The sequence below is a fragment of the Sabethes cyaneus genome, chromosome 2, assembly GCF_943734655.1.
Source record: "Sabethes cyaneus chromosome 2, idSabCyanKW18_F2, whole genome shotgun sequence".
Classification (NCBI taxonomy): domain Eukaryota; kingdom Metazoa; phylum Arthropoda; class Insecta; order Diptera; family Culicidae; genus Sabethes; species Sabethes cyaneus.
This window is the reverse complement of record NC_071354.1, coordinates 186764319-186781845: the sequence shown is the minus strand read 5'-3', so window position 1 is coordinate 186781845 and position 17527 is coordinate 186764319. Positions and strand designations below refer to the sequence as shown.

At 39.0% G+C, this 17527-nt stretch overlaps 1 protein-coding gene across 2 annotated transcripts in view; it reads right to left on the bottom strand.

The window, feature by feature from the left end:
* Window positions 1-17527, bottom strand: part of LOC128738336 (oxysterol-binding protein-related protein 9) — a 149539-nt gene that overhangs the window by 28433 nt on the left and 103579 nt on the right. The window contains exons 2-7 of one of the 2 annotated variants that reach the window (XM_053833387.1): window positions 16655-16783; window positions 16341-16574; window positions 16185-16262; window positions 16067-16117; window positions 6578-6659; window positions 6335-6442 (exon numbers count right to left, since the gene is read on the bottom strand). In XM_053833387.1, coding sequence (XP_053689362.1) covers window positions 6335-6442; window positions 6578-6659; window positions 16067-16117; window positions 16185-16262; window positions 16341-16574; window positions 16655-16783 — 682 coding nt within the window. The remainder of the gene's footprint in view (window positions 1-6334; window positions 6443-6577; window positions 6660-16066; window positions 16118-16184; window positions 16263-16340; window positions 16575-16654; window positions 16784-17527) is intronic. The other variant, XM_053833388.1, reaches the window with a different exon arrangement.

The following is a 17527-nucleotide window of genomic DNA, read 5'->3' as shown; positions in this document are numbered from 1 at the left end:
GGTTACATGCTAGGCAAACTAGGGAGCACCAAACGATTGACTATGGTGGATACTTTCATGCTACGTTTGGAGAAGATTTGTGATGAAATGTCTCAGGATATCGGTAGGTGCCAGCTGTGCTCAGGTGCGTGCCAACAGTAACGCTTATCAGTAACGTCATCAGTAACGTCATCAAAATGCGCTGACTCTATAGCAATACCCTTGACCATCATTTTTAATGTGTCACTATCGCAGGCGAAGTTTCCCGAAAGGTGGAAAGAATCCACAATGTTTCCTATTCATAAAAAAGGAGATAAGCGTGATATCACCAACTATCGTGGGATTACCTCGTTGTGTTGTGTGCTGGATCCAAACTTTTGGAAATTTTAGTAGGAGACGTACTTTTCGCTGCAGTCAAATCATACATCTCGCCTGCTCAACATGGTTTCTTCAAAGGCAGGTCAATTAATACAAATCTTGTCGAATTCTCATCGCTATGTATCAAGGCTATTGAAGACGGATACCAAATGGATACCATATACACTGATCTTAATGCAGCCTTCGATCGTGTTGATCACCGACTACTGTTGGCTAAAATCAATCGCTTGGGTGCTTGTTCACATTTCGTTGGATGGCTGAAATCCTATCTGGTGAACCGCAAACTAAATATTAAGCTGGGTTCGTTTCGCTCCTACAGTTTTTGTAACAATTCCGGAGTACCTCAGGGGAGCAACCTGGGACCACTACTGTTCTCAATATTTTTTAATGATGTTTGCCTGCTTATACCTCATGCCTGCAAACTTTTGTATGCTGATGATCTGAAGATGTTTATCAGGGTTAAATCAACAGAAGACTGTCAGGAGTTGCAGCGGTTAGTGAAGCTGTTCGAGGACTGGTGTTGTTGGAATCAACTAGTAATTAGTGTACAGAAATGTTGTGTTATTTCCTTCACGCGCAAGAAAACGGTTATTGGATGGGATTACAAAATCGGCGGCTGCTCTCTTGAAAGAGTAAAAGTGGTTAAAGATCTTGGAGTCTTGCTAGATTCTCAGTTTTCATTCAGAGACCATTACTCGAGCATCATTGCCAAAGCTAACAGGAACTTAGGTTTTATTAAAAGAGCCATCAGTGGTTTCCGAGACCCCTACTGTCTGCGATCGCTATATTACGCACTCGTTCGTTCAATTTTGGAAACAGGATCAGTAGTTTGGAGCCCTTATGCAAGCTGCTGGATGAATAGAATTGAGGCTATCCAATCTCGGTTCGTAAGATTTGGTTTACAATTGCTTCCGTGGAATGACCCAACACGCCTGCCACCGTATGAGGATCGCTGTCGTTTATTCGGAATGGAGACCTTACAGCGTCGTCGCAACTCAGCCAGAGCTTTATTTGCGGCCAAACTATTGCTCGGAAACATCGATTCACCGCCACTTCTAGAGCAGATCAATCTGAACGTGCCAGTTGTATTCCTAAGATCCAGAGAGTTCTTGAGACTGAATTTCAGACGGACGAACTACGGTAGAAATGATCCTGTTTATGCTATTTTTTATGAATTTAATAATGTGTACCACTTGTTTGATTTTTCTCAGTGTGCGTTAAGTTTCAAAAAAACCTTGAAGAATTTTAACTTGTCCGTGTGATGTACATAGTAGTAGTTCTAGTTTTAATTTTTATTCATGTAGACGAGACTTGTCCGATGGATCAATAAACAACAATAACAATAACACTAACAAAACCGTTAAAATATTTTCAAGAGAGATTCTTGAAATTGATCAAAACAGCGATACTTTCTTTGAAACTGTGAATCAGTAGTGAAATAGCACATTAAAATTTATTTTCAACTGAAAAAATGGCACAGCCTTAAAAAAGTTAAACGATTAAATACGACTTGCTTACGACTTGCACGCTTCATCAGATTGAGAACATTACACTGATGATGCCTGCAAGCCGTTGGCGAAATACGTATCTATCGTGAATAAAATTAATAGTGGAATTTAATCGTGAAAAAAGTTTTCTTTTTCTTTAATGATAGAAAAGATCAAGAACAAACGAATTCAAATTTCCTCGAATTCATGGAACAAATAATTCAAAAATTCGACAGGTAAACAGCACAGAGGTCGATGAGTTTAAGAGTCGAAGAGCCCAGAGGCGACGAACTTCAGTGATAAGATGAGAAGTTTAAATTTCCAATGTAAAAAAGATCAAGAGCAAATGAATTTATTAGTCCAGTTTTCCTTCAATCAAGGTATAGTGAGTATAACTCAAAAGTCTGGCAGACAAAGAGTACAGAAGTCCGTAAGTTCACGAGTCCACGATTTCAAAAATTGAAGAGTTTAAGGGCCAAAGAGCTTCATGGTTTAACTACACAAGGGTTTATGAGTCCAAGAGCCCTATAATCCAAGAGTTCAATGGTCAAAGAAAACAAAGCTCCAAGAGTTCAAGGGTCAAAGAGTTCAAGAGTTCAGTCGAACAGTCCAACAGTGGAAGAGCTCAACACTCTAAGAGTCGAAGAGTTCAGAAGACTTCATCGGTCCAAAAATTGACGAATTCAACAGTTCAGGTGCCAAACGCCCAAGAGGAATCCAATATCCCAATGTTGATTTGAGATAATCGCCGCCACCACAATGTTTGTTCGATTTTATCGACGTTTTTCGGTGAAATAATCATAAGAAATTTTAAGATGATGAGCGAAGACCAGCAGTAGCTCGAAACGTCCGAACTGGTAGGTTATGTTGCTGCTTCGTCGTAATTGCCTATTCCCGTCCTATCCAACACAAATTATTAAAAATATCAGCATTTTTATGACACACAATGCAAAACTAGTTATTCTCTAATATTTTAGTTTGTTGTCTATCATACGCGATCAGTCATAGTGAGCTGAGATCTATTTAAATACTTTTTATCATTAAAGAAGTCCTACCAGCCAAATTTCCTAGGTTTTTTCGTGCGACATGTCAACTAATCGTTTCAATTTCCGTCATTCATAAATAATAACTCACGCAAGGCATTGTCGTTATTCTACAGCTAAGAAAACTTGCCTGACTTGCAGAAATTTTGCAGAATAATATTTGTTATAACGACCTGCACAAATACACGCGCGGTAGCTTCGTAAACATTGTTGTGATTTTTAGTTCGGACTATGAAAAATTTTGATGGACGGATTTTAAAACGGTACGACGAATTTAAGAAAGTCAGTTGCGTAATTTCAATAATATGCTTTAATAATCGCCTTTCAGTGATTTTAAAGTTCACGGATTGGAAGGCAAGTGTCTTTTAATCAAATCAGCACAAGAACTTTTGCAGTACCGTCATCCGGGGCGAGATTGTGCCAAAAAAGCATAGGTTTTTGTTCTTTAGCTCAGTATACACATAATTTAGAAACTAAGTTGATTTCAAACCTGTCAATATATACTAAATTGTTCGATTAACAACTACCGTACAGATGGTTTAGTTACAATGAAACCTAATTCTACTAGAAGTGCATGAACTTTGGCACAATCTCACCCCTTCTAGGGGGTGACATTGTGCCAAAAACATAAAGTTAGGCTAAAACCCTGAACAGTGAACATTAGCATGTTTATAAACAATATACATAAATATCAGTATAAAGTAGTTCACATGGGGTCGTCCATGAACTAAGTGGACTAGTAGGGGCAGGGGGTCGACCAAAAACAACGCATCATACAAAAAGTATGAACGAAAATAATCTGGAGGTCTGAAATAACTAAAAATGAGTTCGAAGTCAATGAACAGCCTTTATATAGCGAGTAGCGTTTCTAGGGTTAACAAGGGAAAGATATATGGAGGGCGTGTATCCTAAGGTGGCATACCTATTTGATCATTTAACAAAAGTAACCATTACTTCGTTTGAGAACCCGCGGTCGCGGAACATGTGGCCCATCCCACCCCCCTCCCTCCTTCTTAAAACTAGCAGTTTATACACGGTATAATATATTCGTCCTATATTAGAGTGTTTATTCAAAGCATCTGAAATTTCCAGAGAACAAGTAAAAATTAATTTAATTTTTTTAGCAGACCTATGACGGTGTTTGCTCCAAAATGGATTATGCAATCTAATCTGTCAAAATATTGTGCTAAATAGTAAAGAATGTAAGTGTTCTGGTGTATACTGACGTATTTTTGTTGTGTATGTGAAATCCACAAATTGGATCAATCATTATGGCTTGGCACAATTTCACCCCCGTGAAGCTCGAAAAGTACAAAGTTTCGAAAAATATCATTTTCGTAACCAAAACTTATCCAACGCATAATAACCTTTCAATACATTGTAAATGATTAGTTTATATACCTTCATAATAGCAATTTGATGCGATTTCTTGTTTGGGTTGGTTTATACGGGACATTTTTTACAAGTATTATTTCTGAGTATTTTTGATCGCGAACTTTGAAACCCTGTTTAGGCTAAATAGTTTGCTAATATTATCTGCGTTCCATTCTAAGTTATGAATAAATATGTTATGTTCATGATCATTTTGAATTTAGGTCACAAGTTTTTATAGATATAATAAATTTTCACAAATAAACATTTTTGGTTTTTGGCACAATCTCACCCCCGTGGCACAATCTCACCCCGGATGGCAGTATTCATTAAATCCATCCAACAAATGATGAAAATTAGACTGGCTTTACTTACTACGACAGGAATTAGAAATAAACCCTATTTAAAATTTCTTATAATTATTTCGCCGAAAAACGTCGATAAAATCGAACAAACAATAAGTATCCCAATGTAGAAAAGACCAATAACAAACGAATTCAAATTTCCTTAAATTAAGGCGTTGTGAGAAGCCATGAAACAAATAACTTAAAAATCTGACAGGCAAACATCACAGAAGTCCACGAGATCAAGAGTCAGATAAGTCGGACACGAGTCTTCGAGTCCATAAGTTTTCGAATCGAGGAGCTCCAGAATCTAAGATTCGAAGAGTCTAAGAATCCAAAGGTCCAAGACTTCAAGAGTCCAAGACTCCAAAAGTCAAAGAGCTCAAGAGTTCAAGAGTCCATGCTTGAACTCAAGTCGAAGAGCTCCGAGGTCTAAGAGTCCAAGTGTTCGTGAGTCCAAGAGTCCACGAATTCTCGAGTACATGAGTCCACGAGACCAAGATTCTAAATGACCAAGAGTACAAGAGTATGAATCCGATTTTACGAGTCCAGGAGTTTACAAGTTCACGAGTTCCCGAATCCACGAGTCCTAGATTCAACAGCTCAATTGTTTTTGTCCAACAACTCCAGAGTTCAGTAGTCCAAGGTTCCAAGAGTTTTCGAATTCTCCAAGTGTTCAAGAGTTAAGGATTCAAAGCGCTTAAAACCAGAGGACGAGGAAATATACGTGAAGATGAATTATGCGCAGTTTCCCGGAAAAAAGTTCTGTAAAGTCACTGGTCGAGGTGATGTCCCTAGCAAATTCGTTTTTGCTGATAAATTCGCAAGAATGCTTATGGTCTGGCAAGATATTTGGTATTGGCCTGATTTGGTAAGCTGCCTCTACAGCGAAAAAGTACGGAAACGGATACTGCTATTCTATTTCTATTTTATTTGCAAGAATACGAATATTTCTGATTTCTTTTGCCGAAATATCCATTATCTATAACACGAAACTATCAAGTGTCTCCTTCGCATTATGCCTAGTTTATTTCTTTAAAAAAATATTACAAAAAGTAAAACATATCTAAGTTTTTAACACGTCATGTAAAAACATCAAAGCTTTTTAGAAAAAATGAACATAAAAAACTGCGAGTTCTTTAGTTTTTCAACATAAAAATATGAAAATAAATTATAGAATTGCAAAAATAGTTGATGCTCAACTCAATATTTTAATGGAAAGCTAATCAAAATACTTTTTAATTGATACTAAAACAATTAATATCGGCTCAGCGACAAAAATGGTTCAACGATAATCTCAGAAAACAACATTGCTCAGAAGGGATTTTTTTATGTTGAATAAATCGTATTCATTTCTATCAAATTTTTTCGCTTGCTTTAACGCAGAAAGAACTCAACTCTACTACCTCACACTGTCCACCAAAGGGTTACCCGTGTAAAAACAAGTTTCCACCAGTCCATCTACTAAACAGCTGGAGCATAAAATAAAAAGAGAAACAAAACTCATTCTAACACAGCACGCCATTGCCATTCAAATGAGAACGAGAAAATTTTTCGGAAAATTCACACAACATTACCACTTTAGCCGTACACACTCATACCATCGACAGAGCACACATACACGTCCGGTGACTTCGCCAAAAAAAAACGAAACCCTCATATGGAAAAGCTTCCCCATTTGCGTGCGGCATTAAGCAGGCAGGCTGCAGAAGAAAAACAGAACGAAACGTACCAGTAATCGAAGAGTGGGCCAAGTTGCTTCGTCGCCGGTTTTCTCGACATTCGGATCCCACCTCGATGCCAGTCTGAATCGAGGCCGGCGTCGCGACGGCCGCAAAGTCTGTGTGTATCGCCCGTGGAAGAAACGTAAGTTCATGGAAAGGAAAATAAAGGGTTGGAGGAAAAAACGGGCTTTTTCCTACGGTTGCAACAAGGAGCGGCACAAAATGGGCCGAAACAAAGAAGGACTACTTACCGGTGTCGCTCGCCTCAGTTTCCGTTTCCGACTTGCTGACGATCGGGCCCTGATAGATGCCATTGATGGGATTAGCCGTGTTCTGCATCGGTCGGATTGAAATGAAAGATAAATCAGATGTTCAATAATTATTATTCTCGCTAGGATTAGTTCGCGTACGTACAATCTTGGTGGAAAAATCAATTCATTATATATTTGTGAGGTTTCAGAAGAGTGGCGTTTGTTTCTGTTTCGCTTTTGGTCCGTTTGTCCTGTTCTGGTTATGCGGCAATCTGTAGCGATCTGTGTGTATCGGCATGCCGGTCTAGTAGTGTTAAAGTGTTGTTTTAGTCGGGCACCAGCTGATGTCCGTCCGTCACAACCAGCCAGGTACCTACATAGTTTTGCAATCGAATGCGTACAGCAGTTAACCTTGTAATTATTTACCATATATTTTGCTACTGACTGGCAGATTAGAGAGCCAATTATGTCCATCAGAACGCGAAGACAGACTTGGGCTCATTCTGGGCCCAGTCACGTTCGAACCGTTCTGGGTGTTCACCGTGCGAAGCAGCAAAAGCAAAGTGTTTTTTTTTGAGTGAAAAAACAACCCATTGCTAGAGATTTTTCTTGAACCAAAATTTCGAAAACTGCTCTATAACTATAGAACTACTCCGTAAGCCATAGGCATTTGAAGTGAAATTGGGATAAATTTCTCTGTTTTAATTTTATACAAAGAGTAAGTTTGTTTTAATTAAACATGAAAAAAATGTGTGTAATTGGGTCAATGGGACCTGTATTTGAGAAAGCTTTGATTTACTCATAAACTGTACTGTAGCGAAACAGGACACAAAAAATTAATCGAGTAGTCGAGAAAGTCTGACATCAAACAATGAATTGTCATGATTAGCTAACACAAAGGATTTGATTCATTTGTTTTATTGATTTAAAAATATGTTTATTAGGGTAGATGCTCCAGTAATGGAGGGATTATGTCGGGGGATAGTGTGTAAAGACAATTTGAACGCTCAATTTATCAGTTTCCAATTGAACTACCTGATAATATGGTGCACCATAGTGTTGGCTTTAAATACATACCAAAATTATACCATTCTGCTGGTTAATATATCTAAAATATTGCTTTTCCTGACATTAGTATGTGCTCCTAAAGTAGTGGTAATGTTCCTATAATAGTGGAAAATTTGCCTATAATAGTGGAATGTTGTTTACCGCCTTAGCAACGCTTGCAATGAGCATGGCAGCAGGTGGATAACAACGTAGGCTTGTTAAAATGCTATGGACTGTTACGAATTTCTTAAGCAATTGCACTCTATTGGACTGCTGAAAAGGAATTTGTAATTTTTGCACCAACATCTTGAATTTTAACTGTGTATCTTAGGTAAAACTGTTAACAAATATATATTTAACAATAGAAAACGGAAATTATTTCGAAATCCGCCAAAATTATGATATATTTCGAGTTTCCACCACTACTGGTACTACCACAACTACTGGAGCATCTACCCTATTTGATTTGATTTTGAAATTGTATGTTGACGTTTTAAGTAGGGGGTTGTATGTTTTTGTTCTGGGATGCAGGTAACCCGTTTCAGAAAGTAGAGTTGCTTAGAAGTGCTTTTTAGTTATTTAATTTTCATATTAATTTACGCTGGTTTTATAATTTTCAAACAAGACTAAGGACGGCAAGCAACGAAATTTAATTCATGAATACTACGGCAACAAGGTTGGCACACGGCACTAAAAAACTTTGAATTTCAAAAAATAGAACATACAAAATGTTTATTAGGTACCATGGAAAAAACTTTATGCTAAAATTCGAATTAATATTGCAAAATCTTTATTTCTGATTAAAATGGTTTGCATGAATTTTTATGGTTTGCATAACAATAGATTCATAATTGCTGTACCAATACAAAATTATAAGATCGTTTATCAATTCACAGATGGTTAAAGCCTTTTTCCAGGAGAGGTAAAAAGCTGAAACTTTCAGGAATTTTTTTATGGTCAACTAAGAAAAACCGCAGAGATGTATTTTTAATTTTGTCCCTGAGACTGCAACGGTACGCTGAAAAAAATGCAAACGCATGGACTTAGAGAGGGGGTGGAGGGATGGTATGCAGTTTTTACACAGCTCTGTCATTCCGGAGAGGTTAGAACATTAGATTCGAATTCGGAAGTACTATCCTTGACGTTCCTGCTTTCACCGGTTTCGCCTTTATTATCCAAGAGCAACGTTACTCCTGTGTTACCTGACTCATAACGAATATACGTTATATACGGGGGAGGGTCTCGTAACTCACTAACTTTGTGGTTTTTTGTCTAATTGATCATAAATTCGAATAGAGCATACAAATATTAACTATATAACATAAAAAATTACATGTTGACTCCAAAAATAAAAGCATGAGAGATTTTAGAATTTCGGAAATAGGGGTGCGTTATGAATCAAGTAACACAGTAGTTTGACCTAACTGAAAATTAGCAAGACCTGTTATGTTTACACGACTGTAAGTTTGTTATATGTAACATCTAAGCTTTAAGCAAAAACAGGTCGATTAGATTTTTTCCCAATCTTGCTTTGTTTCTTAGAGTTCATATCTCGAACCTAGCTTTCTCTAGAATCGAGAGAAGGGTGCGTTGCAACGCTGGGAGGAAGTGAGTTAAGACTTGACCCTTCTTTATCAACAGACTCCGCAGCTGGCTATTACAGGAGTACAGGACAATTACGGGTCTAGTGCAACGATTGTACTGACCCTCTGGCAGCACCGAGACCGCCCAGCCAAGATTCAAACAAACGATGACTGGCTTGTAAGAATAGTACCGCCCATTGAAGCTAACTGGGCGGGCGCACATTAATTTTATGCATCGTCTTCTTCTTCTCATTTCCGCTCCATTCGTTAATTCGTTCACAATTCATTGAGCGCCTCGGCATTCGCAGTTGATCTCCAAGTTGGCCTTGAGGTAAGATGCTGGTCTAATAAGCCAGTTGTCGTATGTTCGAATCTCGGCTGGGAGAGGCTGTTAGAGTCAATAGAATCGTAGCACTGACCCCGCACTGCCCTGTATTCTAACAGAGAACAAATTTCGCGGCATCTTTGTGACGTGGTCGGCCTATCGAAGTCTCTCGAACTTCCGCCAGGTGTAAGATGGGAATCTCTCTAAGCAGTGCCTGCAGTTTATGGTTCATACGCCTGCGCCACTCTCCGCTTTCTGTTTGTACTCCGCTAAAAATAACTGTTCATTCAAATACGGTCAGTGCAGCAAAGTTACAGCTGTAGTGTTTTGTGGAGGAAAAAGTAGGCTCGACTTCCAGTTTGAATGCGTCGTTGTATGTTCCAAATATATGAACTCATCGTGGTTGAGCTCGTCGCCGTCAACGATCATTGTCCGAGTGAAGCGGAGGTTGATTTCTCTAGAGCCTCTAACTAACATGTATTTGGTTTCGATGCATTGAATTGTAACCCTTCTAGCCTTCGTTTTTAGTGTGGCATGGATTACCTTCGCTGTTGGGGGGGGGGGCTCCGTAGCCGCAAGGTTATCGAGTCTGCTTTGACAAGCGAGTGGTCGTGGGTTCGAATCTTAGTAGAATCAAGCCATTCCATGTCAACTGACCTTAGCATGGGTTTATTCTCAGGCCCCCCTCATTTACCTTTCCTCATGCTGAATTCTAAATTTACCCACTAAAGTCTCTTGACAGTGCACATGTCCCTTCTATAGTTAAGTGTACTGGTCAGAGGTACGAATGAGTCCTCGCCAGGGACGGCTATAATATGGGATAGTACTGGCAGCGAGGAATAAGTGGGTAAAGTAGATCAAGCTTTGAAGGAAGGGTAAACCCCAATACACACAACCACACAACCACAATGCCCTCGTAACACCCACGTAGCACATCTTTGGTTTCAGGGTAAATTCAATCAGCAGCGTTAGTTTCTTGGGAAAACCGTCTCGTGCATAAAATACTACTGCTCTTCGCACACGATTGATTCGATTGCTGCCCTGAAATCCACAAAATAGGATGCGAGGGAACGTTGTACGATATGTCGATATATCTAGATTTTGTTTTCAAATAGTCGCATAAGTCATGCAAACGGATTGATTATGTGAAACTAAATTCAGATTTAGGAGGGTTTGTCGGACTATGAAAATATGATCCGTAGAAAGTAGAACGGGCTCCCTTAAAACCCACTGGATATTGTCCCACGAAATTTCTTGCTATTGGAGATAGACGACGTAACAGGATCTGAGAGAAAACCTTCAAGACAGCGTTGATCATCGTAATGCCGCGGTAATTACAGCAATCGAACAGATTTGTAGCTGTGACAGTGACAGACCATCCATTTCCATTCATCCATCTTGCCATCCATTTCTGCGGTAGTTTCTCCTCCTTCCAAATCCTTGAAATTCTCCAATAAAGTTCATTCTAGTGGTTTCTTACCATATTTGTTGAAATTTTGCAGGAGTCGATCCTTTTCGGCGGCGCTATTAGTTTTCAGTTTTATGATTTCTCAGCATCCTCTCTCCTTGATCTCAGAAGCTACACACTTAAAAAAAGTACCGAGTTCGGTAAAATTTACCAAACTTAGAACAGCCGAACGTTCGGTAAATTTTTTTTATGATGCCAAACATTACTAACGTTCCGTAAACGTCGATTGGCACCATCGAAATTTTTACCGAACATTCGGCTGTTCAGAGTTCGGTAAAATTTTACCGAACGTTTTAAGTGTGTAGGACGCTACTGTCATTTCTGTGCATGCATAGATTAACCTTACCCCGTTATATCGTCATTGAGGTGCTCATCGAATAACTGCTTCCACCTGTCGGCCATCTCGCACTTGGTCAGATTTCCCTCCTCGTTCCTGCACATATCAAGTTTCGGTGTGTACCCCTCAGTTGTTCTAATTCTTTACAATCTCTATCCTTCTTCTCGCGCTTTTTTCTCTCACAACATGTTCTGCACTTGTCGAAATTTGGTCAAATTTTCCCTTGTGCTGTATTTGGATAGTTTTTCCAAGGTCTATTTCCTCGTAATCGCTTGAGAATTTCTTCAAAAAGCGCCGCTGTTACGGCCTCTTTAACTGTTGATTTCAGATAATCGCCGCCACCGCAATGTTTGTTCGATTCTGCATTTTGCCCAGCACTACAAAGCCTGTTTTACCAGCTCGTTGGAAGCTACAGCGCCCTGGCAAAATGAGACTTTACCAGCAGGGATCCTCTACACCTTTTCACCTTTGCGACTGAGCTCTTGCCGTGCCATGACGGTGCTGGAGCGCCCACGCCACCCATGAAATTCAGCGATCTGTATTTACAGGTACCAAATGGATGGATACAGCGTGGATTGGGTTACATAGTCGCAGATTTAACAATAAAACTGTAAGCAAAGTTACATTCTCACGTCCGTAGAGGACTACCGGTCTGATTAGCGTTTTGTAAATCTTGAAGCGTCTTGCAAGGGAAAAGTAGGCCCGACTTCCAGCTTGAATGTGTCGATGCACATATCAACCTTCCAGTTCATTGCCATCAATAGTCACTGCTTGTGCGACGCGACCATAGTTTTCACTGTAACCTCTTCTTACCATATATTTGATTTTCAGCGCAATGATTTCTAACCCAATCCTCCTAGCTTCTGTTTTCAATCTGGCGTAAATTTCCTCCACCGTCCCAAGGGTTCTAGTAATGATGTCGTCTGCGAAGGCTAGTTTTGCCGCAGTATCACACCTTCAATAGTCTTGCCATTTGACAGTTAACAGTCCATGCTCTTGCCGCAATCTTTTGCGCGTTTTAAAGGGAATCGAGAGAATCACTCGCTTAAGGGTAGCATTTACCAACCGCGTCGGTTTGTCAGGAAAACCGCCCCCTTGCATTATCTGCCATAGCTGTTCGCGCTCGACTGTATCGTATGCAGCCCTGAAACCGCGACATTTCTGGAGAATTTGATCCGTAGATATGGGCTACCAATTTTTACATTAAAAGTGAGTTAAACGTGGTATTCGGAGGTTTTATGATTCTATGATTTATATTCTCGTATATTCGATGCCTATAAACGACAATCTTTAAAACTGTTGCAGTAGCTTTTTAAACACAGTGCCCTACTGACAAACAAAAATTTACGAGCCTTGAGAGCCTGTCCGTAATGAAAAACACTAGTCCTATCGTGACAATTAGTAAATGAACTGTAGTTGCAGCGATTCACCGCGGGGGGATTTGACAATAAAAATAATCTACGGTAACGTAACAGGATAGCAGCCTGCAGTGAAAGTTTATCAAATTGTATGCAAAGACAATCGATTCAGTCCTATCTCAAGTCAAATTTTTAATCCCATTTTAACTTAAATTTCAATGTTGGGGAAAATAAATTCTTAATGCGAGAAATGTAGATTCAGGCAAACTGAAAATTCTTGATATTAGGCCAAAAATATAGACTTAGCGAAGGTGAGAGTCGAACTCACAGCTCCCAATCTCTAGTTGAGCGTGTTGTTTAATCAATTACACCACTAAGCCGTCTTTCAATTCAAATTTGAAGCCCAAATTCAACTCCAATTCTGAGCTCCAAATTGTCCCAAATTTAACTTGACCAGGGTCTTTCTAGTTGAATGCAGGACATATTGTATGACTTATTTGTAAGAATAGAAAAGTGGTTGTGATAGTTAATTTACTTAGAAGCAACATAATTATCTAAAACTACGTGTTTTAAAATATATTCGTAAGTAGAGAGCTGCGTGATAAACTCTGTAATCTGCAGTTTGCCGTGCGCTTCAACGTTTAACTGGCACAATAAATAAAATAAGTCAATGTGGGATATTTTCAAGGACGCTTGGTCATCCGTGACATGTCATCCAACTCCAAAACGTCTGGTCAGGTCACCTTACTCAAATTGAAGTCCAATTTCATACCAATTGCAAGTCAAAATCTAAGTTCAAATTTAAATCCAATTTCAAATCTTATTTCTCGTTTAATTTTATGCCTAACTTCAAATATAGTTCCAAATCCATTCAGATGCCCAGATGTAGGAAGTGTACCCCCAAGCTAGGTTGGCTTAGCACGAAGATGAAGTCAATCTTTTTAAACGCTTCGAGTTTAGGAGTTTCTGACTAAAATGACAATGTATGTATATATGATAGCTCAACTACGATATCAGTGATTGCTCATTGACTTTACTAGATGATTTGTACGCAAACTTTGAAAACCATTAATGGGTACTATGTATTACATGGATATGTAGTTAAATAAATAAATAAATAAATAAATAAATAAATAAATAAATAAATTCAAGTCTGAATAAAGAAACAGGTAAGTCAATATTTCAATAAACTTGCAATAATTAGGGTAGACGCACCATTAGTGGTGGTAGTACCAGTAGTGGTGGAAACTCGAAATATTCCATTATTTTTGCAGATTTTGGTACAAGTTTGATACTTATCAAATAATACTGTTACTGGTAGCTCGATACTTATCAAACTTGTACCAAAATCTGCCAAAATAATGGAACAATTCAAGTTTCCACCACTACTGGTACTACCACCACTAATGGTGCGTCTACCCTACATTATATTCTAATAATCCTTCCTTCATATTGTTTATCAACTATGAAGCTTCTTGCTAGGGCTCGAGGTGCGTCCACGGATAAATTATAATTAGTCTTCGCACTTTTTGGCTCTTGACTGCGCGATTTGTTGAAAAGTAGTAAAAAACATGGGGGAAAACCAGCGTGAAAACATCAACACTCAAGCACCGATAATAAGCAGTTCACTCATTTCGTAGTGATACTGCAAAAAATGCTTTGGTTTCAATTGAAGTAGCGCCGATTTGCTTTAAAACTGCTTTCAATTAGCCAAAACGGGTTTCACTTCATCATGATGATTGCTTTTTTGTGAGTGAATTAGCCTCATTTACCTACTTATTTTAGCGATGTGGGGCCCTGCACCTCAGATCCAAATAACTCGAAGCAGTGATAACGTCCATACATGCCTTGTCGAGTCTGCCTTGACAAGAGAGTGGTCATGGGTTCGAATCTTAGTAGAATCAGGCCATTCGATGTTAAGTGACTTTAGCATGGGTTTATTCCCAGGCCCCTCCTGATCCTTCCTTTTGCATTCTGCATTTACTAACAATGAAAGCCTCTTGCCAGGGCAAGTTGTAAGAGTGGTACTTGCTTGAGGTGCGAATGAAGCCTCTTATTCAAGGGCAAATTATAGCTTGTTCCTGGTTCTAGGAACGAGATTGGTGATGCATAAGCAGTAAGGAACACATACATACACACATACACACCCTCACTCTGTGCTGAACTCTGCTTTACCGACCATGAAGCCTTTAGCCGGGGCTGGTTATAAGAATGATACTTGCTCGAGGTGCGAATGAAGCCTCTTATCCAAGGACAAATTATAACTAGTCTCCGCACTACCTGGCTCTGGAGCTAGATTGGTTGAAAAGTAGTAAGAAGCGTCCCTCTAAAAGGGGTGAAAAGACACCGACACTTTAAGCACTCTATAGCGATACTGCAATAACAACGAAGTGCGGAACAACACCTGGATAAGATCACAATAGATCAATAGTTTTTTTTTCAAGTCAGCCTTCTCCATTCCATAATTTGATAAACAACATGGTTCAAGAAAAATATTGAAGAAATTAATTGAAGACACTTCAATTAATTCATAAACGATACAAGATAATGTATAACATTAGATTACAGTATAAGACTTTGAAAACAATATTAGAAGAACTGCACAAAATCATGCAAAGCGCCTTGGGTTTATACCGTCTTTAGACATTACCCTTCTTTATTGGCAGACTTCGCAGCTGCCTGTTACAGTACAGAAAAATTACGGGGCCAGTGCAAACGATCCTACTGACACTGTCTAGCAAGCACCGCCTAGCTGAGATTCGAACATACGACGACTGGGTTGTTAGACCAGCATCGTAACTCGACGCTAACTGGGTGGGCTACAAAATCAAGGTTACTTCTAATAATCGCCAAAAATGATTGATAGTTATTATTGACCCCTAATCTCTCTAAATTTGGCAAACTTGGCAGAAAAACTACCGAATGTGTTAACTTTTGCTAATCTCTTTCTCAAGTAGCACACATACGATACTTCAAGTTAAAATAACTTATTAATAACTCAAACTAATCATATATCAGTCAACTCTACTGTTTTGTAATAAGTGCGCTGGTTGGGTTGGTCTCTAATCTATCCAAATTGGGTAACTTTAGTGGAAAAAGACCAATTTTATTAACTAATTGGTATTTACACCAAGGCTGGTAGTAATTTAAAAAGGCTTCATAAGTTTTCCGATTCTTTAAAAAAAAATCCTCAGCGCAACAACTTCAATTCTCGTGTTGAATAAATCGTAGAATTCGTAGAATCGTTGAATAAATAGTAGAACATGTCAGGACAGATTCGCTTCGAAATTGTTCGGTCTTCAGTGTCAAGTTGCTTGGTTCATCAATGAGTACGTTTTTCTGTAGCGATTTTTGTCTAATTCAATGCTCACCTTTGTTATTTGCAGTAGAACAATGGAATGCTTGATGTTGTCTAGCATGGCCTGAAATATTACACAAGAAAAAACTAATCAACGCACTGTGCCATCGTTTATGCCAAAGAGAACTTACGTTTGCGTGTTCATATATCGTTTTCAAGCCCTCAGCTTCCTCGCATTCTCCTAGCGTCTGTATCCTGCTGTCAATTTTCTGTGTACGGACAAAGATATGAAATAATAATTAAAACTCATTGATTACGATTGTCATTCGATTATTCCTCCTAATTACCGTTGTCTGCTCGATCATAAGCTGCAGATAAGCGTCCGCTTCGCTGACTTTTCCGTCGAACAGTGCCAAAGTGGTGGTTCGTCTAGCGCTGGAACTAGGAGTTCCGTGTGAATTGCTCCCACTACCCGGACTGCTGTACTGCTGTTCCCACAAGGCTCTACTTCGGTTTGCGTGTCGTAAAATCGTGTCCTCCAGCCTGCGTACCCACTTTTCCCGCTCGTCGGCATCACGGGCCTACGGAGACAGAAATAACATTATTGGTTCATCATTTGAACTCCGTTTGAGATTATCGGCACGTTTTCGTCTGCTAGTACCTGAAAATGGAACGTTTTATGGTCGACAGTGATAGTGAAGGTGTTAACGTCCTGGTCATCTATTCCTATGACGGCACCCTTCAAACGGACGCAGCCTCTCCGAACACCTTTCATCATTTTTTCCTTCGACTGCAATGAAATAAATGAACAAAAATGTTGTTAGAAATAATAATAATTTGAACATTAAAATTTGTGGTGGTGTTCAATATTCTGATTGTGATTAGGTTGAAAAGTAAGGTACATTAAATTACATGTGAAATTCAGGTATCCTATACATTATGGTTATTTTACGTGAAGGAAATTCACTCGATATCTTATTTAAATAAATGTGTTTTGATAGGTTACACTGTACACAACACATCAATACATTCCGGAGTGTTCCTTCCGCACTTCCTTCTTGGACTGGGTTGTCACGTTCCTTCTGATATCTGAATTGCGAACAAGTTTGAATTTTACTATCCAACTTCAGTATCGTAGTTAACTGTTTACCAAGAAGCACGTACAGCTGTCCCTTGAATTAAACTTACTAACCTACTTATAATAATAGGTATGCTTTGCCAAATTTCACAGGTTTCGGAATAGCATGGATCTGTACAACTATTACATATATGAAAATGCAGGTAAGAATCGTGAAGCGTGAATTAAAAACTTTTTTCAGACATATCGTTTTTTATAGATCCAAGAACTCACAATTGGTTCCTGGCCGGCTCACCGTTTCCCATGTTGGGAACCATCGTCACGTATTTGGCTCTTGTTTACTACATAGCTCCTAGGTGCAACACTCCTCGGTTTTTTATTGTCAATAGATGTCTAATGATGACTCACACATTTCAGATTCATGGAACATCGTAAACCATACCAACTGACAAAATT